This window comes from Somniosus microcephalus, chromosome 19 (genome assembly GCF_052327205.1).
Source record: "Somniosus microcephalus isolate GS21.2 chromosome 19, FLI_Smic_1.0, whole genome shotgun sequence".
Classification (NCBI taxonomy): Eukaryota; Metazoa; Chordata; class Chondrichthyes; order Squaliformes; family Somniosidae; genus Somniosus; species Somniosus microcephalus.
Genome location: NC_141005.1, coordinates 44822939 through 44835257, shown reverse-complemented (window position 1 = coordinate 44835257; position 12319 = coordinate 44822939). Strand labels below are relative to the sequence as shown.

The following is a 12319-nucleotide window of genomic DNA, read 5'->3' as shown; positions in this document are numbered from 1 at the left end:
GAGAACATTGCTGCCCAGGATGCAAGGAACGCACTCATCTTGGCCAGATTTGCTTAGCCTAGCCAATCAAGCACTTTTGCCTCGCAGCTTCTTACCAGAGCTTCGACAATGGTCAAGAACCAGCAGATTCCTAACAATTTGACCACCATATTGACAATTGCAAGTAATCCTAAGCCCTCAATGTGGAAGTCCCATTAGCGAAATCACACACGCCACAACTGCAGCAGTAGCCATCAGATTTTTTTATTTACAGTAACCACCTGATGGCTTTTTAACATTAAACATCAAATTTCACCCAAGTGACTACCCTTGTGACTATTTGTGCAGTATCTTTCTCTTACGCGTGCTCCTACGTGGTGCTTGCCCTATGGGTTCAGCAGATGTGGAGGCCCCTTGCTCACTTTCTTGCTGCTCCTGTCTCGACACCTTTTTGGTGGGCGTCCTCTGGGGTTGCGAACCTGTGAGGGCTCGCCAACAGTCTGCTGCTCCTGCGGCTGTGCAGAGGTTGAGACACCGATCTCAGTTGGGTGGGGACTCTGGTGGGGCTCTGACCGAGGGCTCTGTAGTGGCATGGAAGTGTGAGCGCTTGGATAGGTGCACCCACTTCCTTGATGTCTGCCACCAACCTCCCTCTCGTGGGTCAGGTCCCCCTCAGTGCTTGCAAGTGGCTTGAAAGCACCTTGCTGCACATCAGGGGGGGCATGGGGACCCATATCTGCACTGGCAGTCCTACTCAAAAGGACTTCCATGAAGGTCTGGTTTCTCTGTTCAATAGATGACCATCGCTCCTCCAGAAATGTCATTCTATTCAGAACACTCACCATGTTTTCTGCACTCTAGCGACTTATCACCTCCATGGAGGGTGCCATCCTTTCCATGGTGATGCGTTCATGCGCCAATGACTCCACAAAGGCTCTGCTCATGTTCGTAATGGACACTTCCATTCGCTCCACACTCGCAGCGACCCTGGAGACAAAACCTGCCAGAGACTCCTGCATCTGTTCCTGGAATTCCAGCATCACTGATGTTGTGGATGGACCCAGAGGCAGAGGGTCGACATGCAGCTGAGCCAAGCTGGGAGAGTCCTGCACCCTCCAACTAGGACTCTCCACTGCTGTCCCTGTCTCCACAATCTGCTGATGCTCACTTGTGAGCTGTGATACACCAGGTGACAACACTGCACTATCTCGCGAAGGTACCACCGATGTGTGAGTGTCGGTGCTGGGTGCACTGAATTCTGCTGACGCTGTGCCCTCAGAGGTTGCAGCTTCCTCTGAGGAGTCTGGATGCTCAGGCTCTTCCTCCTGGCTAGTGGGGACAGGTGCTTGCGCTGGTCCTGTGGGGGAGTAAAGGAAAGAGTCAGAGATGTGATGCCAAGGTTACATGCACATTGCAGATGATCATAAGTCCATCTGTTAAAGCTTCAGAATCATTATCAGCGACTCATGCAATGTCAATGAGAGAGATGTAAAACTATTCTGTCACCAGCTTGAAACATAGAAACATAGAAGATAGGAGCAGGAGTAGGCCATTCGGCCCCTTGAGCCTGCTCCACCATTCAATGAGATCATGGCTGATCATCCAAACTCAGTACCCTGTCCCTGCCTTTTCCCCATACCCCTTGATCCCTTTAGCCTTAAGAAATATATCTAACTCCTTCTTGAATATATTTAATGAATTGGCCTCAACTGCCTTCTGTGGTAGAGAATTCCACTGGTTCACCACTCTCTGGGTGAAGAAATTCCTCCTCATTTCTGTCCTAAATGGCTTATCCCTTATCTTTAGACTGTGACCCCTGGTTCTGGACTCCCCCGCCATCGGGAACATCCTTCCTGCATCGAGTCTGTCTAGTCCTGTTAGAATATTATAAGTTTCAATGAGATCCCCTCTCATTCTTCTAAACTCCAGCGAGTATAAGCCCAATCGACCCAATCTCTCCTCATATGTCATTCCTGCCATCCCAGGTATCAGTCTGGTGAATCTTCACTGCACTCCCTCCATGGCAAGAACATCCTTCCTCAGATAAGACGACCAAAACTGCACATAATACTCAAGGTGTGGTCTCACCAAGGCCGTGTACAACTGCAGCAAGACATCCTTGTTCCTGTACTCGAACCCTCTTGCTACGAAGGCCAACATTCCATTTGCCTTCTTAACCGCCTGCTGCACCTGCATGCTTACCTTCAGCGACTGGTGCACAAGGACACCCAGGTCTCGTTGCACTTCCCCTTCTCCCAATCTATTGCCATTCAAATAATAATCTGCCTTCCTGTTTTTCCCACCAAAGTGGATAACCTCGCATTTATCCACATTATACTGCATCTGCCCAATCACTGTTAAATGTCAGGAATCCAACAGTCCTGCTTTTGCAAAATGCGAGAGAGAAAACACGTGCTGTGATGCACCCGTCTGTCCGTCCCCCACTTGCGCATCGTCCTCCACTACCACGATCTCCAGGACCGCATCCTCCCAGGGGGTGAGCTGGACTACTGAAGGTGGCCCTCCTCCTGTCCTCGCACTTTCCCTCTTATTGTGAGCTCTCTTTTCCTGCAATGAGGAAGACAAGTGGAGTTTGAGTGAGAATGAAGGAGTGCGTGTAGAGAATCCATAACATAGATGCTTAGAAGGAGACAAAGATGGAGTGAGGTGGCAAGACCAAGGACCCTCCCTGTGTGTTGTCAGTTGTTTTCATAGCATCACAGTGATAGGGAGTGTGAGGGCTGCATAGTCAAATAGTTAGGTGAATGTGACCATAGAGAGAGAGGGAATGGGTAAGGGTGCAGGGATGTCCGTGTCAAGTGGGATGTGGAGGAAGAGATTGCTAAAGCTGAGTGCTGGTGAGGAGAGGCACTGGGGATCAGATTGAGGGTGATGGGAAAGTCATACTCACTTTTCCAGTGCGCAGAAGGTCATGAAACCTCTTCCCACACTGAAGCCAGGTTCTGCGGGTTATCGACAAAGAGTTGACCTCCTGGGCCACCTGGATCCACATAGCCTTGGTCTGCTGGGGAGGCCTCTTCCTCCCTGAAGAAGGGAAGAGCACCTCTATATTGGCTCTTGCTCCCTCCACTAAAGTTTGTAGGGCAACGTCATCAAACCTGGGAGCAGACCTAGGTCTCTCGCTGGTCATTCTGCTTCCAGGTCCCTCTAACATGAAAGGCCAAAAGGTTGGCAGTCTGCAGAAAAAGCAAGGCTTGTTGCAGACCTTAAATGCAGCAGCAATGATGATGTCATTGGAGGCGAGTTTCAGACTGAAAAAACTAATTGGGCTATGGGTTCCCACACGCTGGAACTCAATTGCCCACTTAAGTTAAAATCGCATCATTCTCCCACATCGATTTAGAATCAGGTGGCTAACACAAAAAGCGGATTACACGACCCCAGCCCGCCCCAGTGACAAAATCCAGCCCATAGTGTCCTCCTCCTAACTTGCTTTCCCACCTATCTTTGTATCATCAGCAAATTTGGCTACAGTACACACGGTCCCTTCATCCAAGTCATTAATATAGATTGTAAATAGTTGAGGCCCCAGCACTGATCCCTGTGGCACCCCACAAGTTACAGTTTGCCAACTGGAAAATTACCCATTTATCCCGACTCTTTGTTTTCTGTTAGTTAGCCAATCCTCTATTCATGCTAATATATTACCCCCAACCCCGTGAGCTCTTATCTTGTGCAGTAACCTTTTATGTGGCACCTTATCGAATACCTTCTAGAAATCCAAATATACTACATCTACTGGTTCCCCTTTATCCACATCCTCAAAGAACTCTAGCAAATTTGTCAAACACGATTTCCCTTTCATAAAACCATGTTCACTCTGCTTGATTGTATTATGATTTTCTAAATGTCCTGCTATGACTTCCTTAATACAGGAAACTTTCGTTTAACCGGAGGTTAAATGTCCGGAAAGCTCTATCTACCGGCAAAATTCAGGAGCCGTTTCCTATAAGTTTTTTCACTTCTCGTTGCTTTTTTTTTTCCAGTCAGGCTCTGCAAGGTCTAGCTGAAGCTGTTGCTTAGCTACAGAGACGCTTTTAAGCTGCGGCCGACTGTTTTGAAGCTGTTGCTAAGCAACAGGGTTTGTTGATTCACACGGAGCTCAAAAGCGCCGTATGTTTTAACATTAGCGCTGGTTTCTACGGCAGTTTTGATGGTACGGCACCAGCTCGGTCCCGTCAGTGCCGGATACCAGAAAGTTTCCTGTAATGGATTCCAGCATTTACCCAATGACAGATGTTAGGCTAACTGGCCTATAGATTCCTGCTTTTTGCCTCCCTCCTTTCTTGAATGGGGTGTTACATTTGCATGTCATCCATCAGGTAGCGCTTCTAACAATGCAACACCCCTTCAGTATTGCACTGGAGGGTCAGCCTAGATTATGTGCTTAAACTATTGTAGTTGGACTTCAACCAACAACCTTCTGACTCGGAGGCAAGAGTGCTACCGACTGAGCCAAGCTGACACTATTGAGATTGATAAAGATTTCACAGAATAAAATTCACAGGAACATAATCTGCATGTAATATATTATTTATTGCATGCTATTTACAGGAATGTATTTTTCAGAAGATGCAGGGGCGGTAAAGTCCTTTGCTGAACTCTATAAGAGTGAAGGTTGAGTGTGTTATTAACATTGTAGCAATAATAATGCAATAATTACTGGTAAAATCTCTGTCAGTAAATACCATTTATTTATATCATTGTTACATAACAGAGTCAAGATGAAAACATTTTTAATGAATATTGCATTCAGGAATTAGAAAGTTTATAGGCATTAATAGTCTGGCCTGTTTTACTGTATTTAATTTTTTTTTTGCTTTCTCCTATTTCAAAGGTATTTCTAACCAGGAGGATATTCTAGACTGAGCCTCAGACATTGGCATGACAATTTTACCTGCTGCTTTATAACTGATGGCTATGAAGCCATTTTATTTTCCTGCATTCCAATGCCTGACCTGAGAAGGAATTCTTCACTTCAAAATAACAGCCTAGAAATTTAATCGCACTGCGCTCATTTTACAGGTGAAAATAGGCGCCTAAGAGACCAATATGGAGGGAGGCACACGCCTGCCTGTCCTACAGCGGAAGTGCAGCACCCACCATATTGAATCGGGCTGCTCCATAGGTGTCCAGGCCGTGTGCAGGAAGTATTAAAAAGCTTCATTATAATATTAAGATAAGGGTCCTATGCTTGTTTTAGGACCTTTTCGGGAAAATTGTCTGACCCAGTGGTGCTAGCAGTCACCAAGGGCCATGCAGGAGCACTATTTAAAGGGCTCATCCGCTCCATAGTTAGTTGCTGGTTTGTCCTCTTAGGCTGCATGTTAACATCTGCACCTTTATTTATTGCTGTTCAGGAGGCCATACTTACTATGGGTCTTCAAGGAGCACTTCCCATGAGTGTACTTCATTGAGGAACAATGTGTGAGGTGTCTGTGCTTCACCAAGTAGGATACCACTAAGCTATGTCACCTGTTGCAGCCACAACTGGAGCCTCAAACCAGGACATGGCCTGTGGCTGTCAAGGTCACTGAGACTTTTAAATTTTATGCTACAGGGTCATTGCAAGCTGCAGCAGGTGACATCAGCGACATCTCCCAGTTTGCTGAGCACCACTGTATCAGGGAGGTGACAAACTGAATTTATATTTGAGTTAATTTGAGTGCATCTCCCCTTTAAGAGGTGCAGGCCTCCTTTAAGTGGCATCAGAGATTCTCAATTTCCCGCCCCTCCCATCCCAAACAGGCACACAGCCAATAACCAGCATGGGCAACACTGGCTTCACACCTGGCACAATTGCGCGTGATCCCAGCACCCACGTAAACAGGCACATGCAGAACACCCCCCCCCCCCACATTCTGCGCACCCCATTCTGGGTGTGAACGAATCTCTAGGCCAACATATCACTTAGTGATCTTGTTCAACAGAGGCAGCTGAATACAAGTGACAGTCAACCCTGGGACTCAAACCCATGTCATTGCTGTTGGAGATAAACACTTGTACTCATTGCAGTCCCAGGCCACTAGCTGATGCTTGCATTAATATTGTAACATGATTCAAGTTATGTTACTGTTAGCTGCTGTTATGACTAATCTAGAAAATTGAAAACTAACTGGATGTATTATGTTTTCAGGTGATGGACAGGTGGACTTTGAAGAGTTTGTGACGTTGCTAGGACCCAAACTGTCATCAGCTGCAATTCCAGAAAAATTCCATGGGACTGAGTTTGATAATGTTTTTTGGAAGGTAAGGCATCAGGGGAAAAAAATATCAATATAAACCCAAGCAACATTCTGCAACTGAGAAAATGCCCCAGGGTTTAATTTGGACTTATAGCTACGATTGTGCATTGGAGTATTTTTCCACACTGGCCCTGAAATTACGCTGAACGCCTCAGAAAATGAGCTTACCATCTGAACATTCAGAGAGCAATGACCCTTTCTGTTAATAGAACGGATGGTATTGCCTGTAGATATATGAATGGCTACATTAGTGCAAGCAATGCCACCTTGTACCGAGGGACTTTCCCGTGTCTAGTAAAATCTGGGCTGCATGTCACCGTTGAACTCGAAGTATGACAACACACAGTGAAGAGGATATCTGTTATCTCAGTAAAACAGCCGTGAATTATATACTGGCTTCTCCGAGTGATGTCTCCTGTTGGTGCTCAGAAGCCTCAGTGGCGTAGAAGCATGCAGTAGCTCCATGCTGAGACAGGTCGGAGATGATATACCTGTCGAGGTGCAGCCACCTTACATGCTGTTCCTCACTGGGTGTTGCTGTGTGAAATCTCCTATCGTCTCTAAGGTCCTTGTGGTGTTTCTGTTCCCCTTCCTCCTCCACAATATTCAGCGTAGAGAGATTTGCTGTTCTACCCATGCTGTAGTTCCCTGAAAAACTCCTCCTTTAGGTATTGCGTCCTGTTCTGTTCACCACTCAAACTCAGCCTGCTGCCTCTGCTGTTCCAACTCCAGCTTTAAATGGGAGAAAGGAAGTGAATGCACTGTGGGAATTAAGTAAATTATGAGTAGCTTTACACGTTCCACTTTAGTTGCTGCTTAACAAGTAGTAAGCAACCAGAAAAAATATTAACGCTGGGACTATGCATTAATGTATATTAGAAATATGTACTCCCAGGAGTAATCTCAGATGCATGCGAAAAAGTTAGCACCCTTCCCATTAAAGTTAATGCACAAAATTACTGCAGCTTAACACACAGAAAAAAATTTAACCCCTCTAAGTATCAAACCGAATCCTGAACCAGAAATTGGTCCAGCTCGGGTTAAAGTTGCTGAATACTCAGATTTGACCCAGTTCAGACACTGAAGGCTCATGTCACCCTCTGCTTTTAAATAATGTTTGCTCTCTGCACAGAGTTACAAAAAAATGCCCCAGTGAATTTATGCAGTAATGCTGCTTGCCGCACCATCTGGTAGGTTTCGGGCGAGCAGCTGCATAATAACAAACACTAAGTGACTCTTCTTCTAAAATGCCAAGAAAAAGGTAGAAAAGTATTTGCCGGGTGTCTGTCTAGTGTGGGAGAAGAGAAAGCTGCATCCAATTTCAAGCAGAGTATGCATTCAATCTCTGGTTATCTATTTGAGTAAATAGCCTGGTCAGATATTTATATCTGTGCAATTTCTTTCAGTCTTGCAAAATAAGGGTGGGAGGCACCCTCAAGGTTCTCATCCCTGGTAGTTGAATGGAAGCGGGGAAGACAAATTTTATAGAAACGCAACAGCCAATTTGCACACAGCAAGATCCTATAAACAGCAATGAGATTTAATGATGTTGGCTGAGCAATAAATATTAGCCAGGATACCAGGGCGAACTCTTTTGCTCTTGTTTGAAATAGTGCCATGGGATCCAAGGCAGACTGCACTGGCGTGTCAGCCTAGATTTTGTGCTCAGGTCCCTGGAGTCACCACCGCCTGACTCAGTGGCGAGACTGCTACGCACTGAGCCACAGCTGACACTTCAAAGAGCACTACGGTTGGTAAACCCATAAACCTTACAAGGCACTTTACCTAAAAAAGGACCTGGTGAATCCTTAAACCCTTCATTTTAACTCCTCATCAGAGAACCACCTTGAGATCTACCATCCACATCTAGATTATTGGATGTCTAAATTCAACTCACTTGAACTGCAATACATTAACTGGTCCAAATTGTATTATCATTCACACATTCAACCAATCTCCAAAGGACCAGTGCACCACTGAGTGAATGATTTAACCTCTTCTTGGCAAATCATTAAAGAAGAAGTTAGACAACTAAATCATGAACTAACATTTCTTAATTAACACTTAAATTAGTAGCATTTTAATCCTGAAAATGTGGCAGTTATTTACAACAACATTTTATGTAGCATGCATTTATATAGCACGCTCCAACCAGGAGGCCCCAGGCTTGTCTGAAATTGGTCCTCAGGCCTCATTTGAATAATTTTAACGAGTAGCCGGCGACTGTCACGCCTCCAGAGGCAGCTCGCCTATTGGCACCGTTCTGATTTGGGCCACCTGCCTTGCCAGCAGCGGCCCTGAGGTAAGTCCTGAGTGGGAGGAAGGAGAACGGGAGGTGTGACCGATCACGGGCCGACAGTGGCCCACAAATGAAACAAGTATGTAACGATATGAATGAGGACAGTGGATAAGGCACTCCTCCCAATCATAATGCCAGTGTAGCTTGTGGTAAGAGGGGGATCTTTGGCTCAGTAAAATGCGGAAAGCAGTTCCCAGTTAGCCACAAGACACCAGCTACATCATGTCTTTAATGGACAAATATGCTGCCTCTAAACAACAGTTGGAAAGCATCAAGTATGGGAACAAGAAAGGAAATAGAGGTACAGATATATCTCTTTATAATAATGCATCTGGCTCCTCAGATGAATTGAATTCTCCTGCGAGTTAGTGTGTCATTCAGTTTCAATGGGATTTGGTCATTTCAGTCAACCAAGCACCAATTAAAATCAAGCCTCAGGTCTGCACTGATCTAAAAATAACGATTTCCTTTTCTTTTCAATAATAAAGCACACACCGGCGGAAGAATATTCATTCTTTGAGAGCAAATGGTTTGTCCTGGGTTGCCTAACTCACAGTTTTCTTGCTACATACAGTTCGGGGATGTATTGGGAAAGATCTTCAATGAAACAGAATCTCGCTGAGTTTCAGGGGTTTATAGGAATCCAAGCAACACATCCTCACTTTGTGTCAAAAGCATATCAATTCTTATCTCCCAAAGAAACAGAAACAAACATTGGAAGCCAGAAAAGCCAGCTTCCTTTGCAAATACTCATAGAATCATAGAATGATACAGCACAGAAGGAGGCCATTCTGCCCATCGTGCCTGTGCTGGCTCTTTGGCAGAGATATCCAATTAGTCCCACTCCCCTGCTCTTTCCCCATAGCCCTGTAGATATTTCCCTTCAAGTATTTATCCAATTCTCTTTCGAATGTTACTATTGAATCTGCTTCCACCACCCTTTCAGGCAGTGCATTCCAGGCCACAACAACTCGCTGTGTAAAAAATGTTTCCTCATGTCGCCTCTGGTTCTTTTGCGAATCACCTTAATCACCTCTGGTTACCGACCCTTCTGCCACTGGAAACAGTTTTTTCTTACTTTATCAAAATCATTCATGATTTTGAAAACTTCTAATAAATTTCTTCTTAACCATTTCTGTTCTTTTTTTTTTATTCATTCATGGGATGTGGGCGTCGCTGGCAAGGCCAGCATTTACTGCCCATCCCTAGTTGCCCTTGAGAAGGTGGTGGTGAGCTGCCTTCTTGAACCGCTGCAGTCTGTGTTGTGAAGGTACTCCCACAGTGCTGTTCGGGAGGGAGTTCCAGGACTTTGACCCAGTGATGATGAAGGAACGGCGATATAATTCTAAGTCAGGATGGTGTGTGACTTGGAAGGGAACTTGGAGGTGGTGGTGTTCCCATGTGCCTGCTGCCCTTGTCCTTCTAGGTGGTAGAGGTCGCGGGTTTGGGAGTTGCTGTCAAAGAAGCCTTGGCGAGTTGCTGCAGTGCATCTTGTAGATGGTACACACTGCAGCCACAGTACGCCGGTGGTGGAGGGAGTGAATGTTTAAGGTGGTGGATGGGGTGCCAATCAAGCAGGCTGCTTTGTCTTGGATGGTGTCAAGCTTCTTGAGTGTTGTTGGAGCTGCATTCATCCAGGCAAGTGGAGAGTATTCCATCACATGCTTGACTTGTGCCTTGTAGATGGTGGAAAGACTTTGGGGAGTCAGGAGGTGAGACACTCGCCACAGAATACCCAGCCTCTGACCTGCTCTTGTAGGCACAGTATTTATGTGGCTGGTCCAGATAAGTTTCTGGTCAATGGTGACCCCCAGGATGTTGATGCGACGGTAATGCCGTTGAATGTCAAGGAGCGGTGATTAGACCCTCGCTTGTTGGAGATAGTAATTGCATGGCACTTGTGTGGCGCAAATGTTACTTGCCACTTATCAGCCCAAGCCTGAATGTCATACAGGTCATGCTGCATTCGGGTATGGACTGCTTCATTATCTGAGGAGTTGCGAATGGAACTGAACACTGTGCAATCATCAACGAACATCCCCATTTCTGACCTTATGATGGAGGGAAGGTCATTGATGAAGCAGCTGAAGATGGTTGGGCCTAGGACACTGCCCTGTGGAACTCCTGCAGTGATGTCCTGGGGCTGAGATGATTGACTTTCAACAACCACAACCATCTTTCTTTGTGCTAGGTATGACTCCAGCCAGTGGACTGTTTTCCCTCTGATTCCCATTGACTTCAATTTTACTAGAGCTCCTCGATGCCACACTCGGTCAAATGCTGCCTTGATGCCAAGGGCAGTCACTCTCACCTCACCTCTGGAATTCAGCTCTTTTGTCCATGTTTGGACCAAGGCTGTAATGAGATCTGGAGCTGAGTGACTCTGGCAGAACCCAAACTGAGCATCGGTGAGCAGGTTATTGGTGAGTAAGTGCTGCTCGATAGCACTGTCAACAACACCTTCCATCACTTTGCTGATGATTAAGAGTAGACTGATGGGGCGGTAATGGCCAGTTTGGATTTGTCCTGCTTTTTGTGGACAGGACATACCTGGGCAGTTTTCCACATTGTTGGGTAGATGCCAGTGTTGTAGCTGTACTGGAACAGCTTAGTTAGAGGCACGGCTAGTTCTGGAGCACAAGTCTTCAGCATGACAGCCGGGATGTTGTCAGGGCCCATAGCCTTTGCTGTATCCAGTGCACTCAGCCATTTCTTGATATCATGTGGAGTGAATTGAATAGGCTGAAGACTGGCTTCTGTGATGGTGGGGACCTCAGGAGGAGGCCGATATGGATCATCCACTCGGCACTTCTGGCTGAAGAAGATTACAAATGCTTCAGCCTTGTCTTTTGCACTCGCGTGCTGGGCTCCACCATCATTGAGGATGGGGACATTCCTGGAGCCTCCTTCTCCTGTTAGTTGTTTAATTGTCCACCACCATTCATGACTGGGTGTGGCATGACTGCAGAGCTTTGATCTGATCCATTGATTGTGGGATCGCTTAGCTGTCTATAGCATGCTGCTTCTGCTGTTTAGCATGCATGTAGTCCTGTGTTGTAGCTTCCCCAGGTTGGCACCTCATTTTTAGGTACGCCTGGTGCTGCTCCTGGCATGCTCTTCTGCACTCCTCATTGAACCAAGATTGATCCCCTGGCTTGATGGTAATGGTAGAGTGAGGGATATGCCAGGCCATGAGGTTACAGATTGTGGTGGAATACAGTTCTGCTGCTGCTGATGGCCCACAGCGCCTCATAGATGCCCAGTTTTGAGCTGCTAGATCTGCTCTGAATCTATCCCATTTAGCATGGTGGTAGTGCCACACAACACGATGGAGGGTGTCCTCAGTTTGAAGATGAAATTTCGTCTCACAAAGGACTGTGCAGTGGTCACTGCTACCAATGCTGCCATGGACAGATGCATCTGCAACAGGTAGATTAGTGAGGACGAGGTCAAGTAGGTTTTTCCCTCGAGTTGGTTCTCTCACCACCTGCCACAGTCCTAGTCTGGCAGCTATGTGCTTCAGGACTCGGCCAGCTCGGTCAGTAGTGGTGCTATCGAGCCACTCTTGGTGATGGACATTGAAGTCCCACACCCAGAGTACATTCTGTGCTCTTGCTACCCTCAGTGCTTCTTCCAAGAAGTGTTCAACATGGAGGTGTACTGATTCATCAGCTGAGGGAGGGTGTTAGGTGGTAATCAGCAGCTGGTTTCCTTTCCCGTGCTTGACCTGAAGCCATGAGACTTCATGGGGTCCGGAGTCAATGTTGAGGACTCC

General features: G+C 46.3%; 1 protein-coding gene across 1 annotated transcript in view; it reads left to right on the top strand.

Moving 5' to 3' along the window:
• Nucleotides 1-12319, top strand: part of LOC147104402 (calcium-binding protein 7) — a 119471-nt gene that overhangs the window by 69646 nt on the left and 37506 nt on the right. The window contains exon 3 of the mRNA XM_085961729.1: nt 6137-6249. Within this exon, the coding sequence (XP_085817855.1) occupies nt 6137-6249 (113 nt within the window). The remainder of the gene's footprint in view (nt 1-6136; nt 6250-12319) is intronic.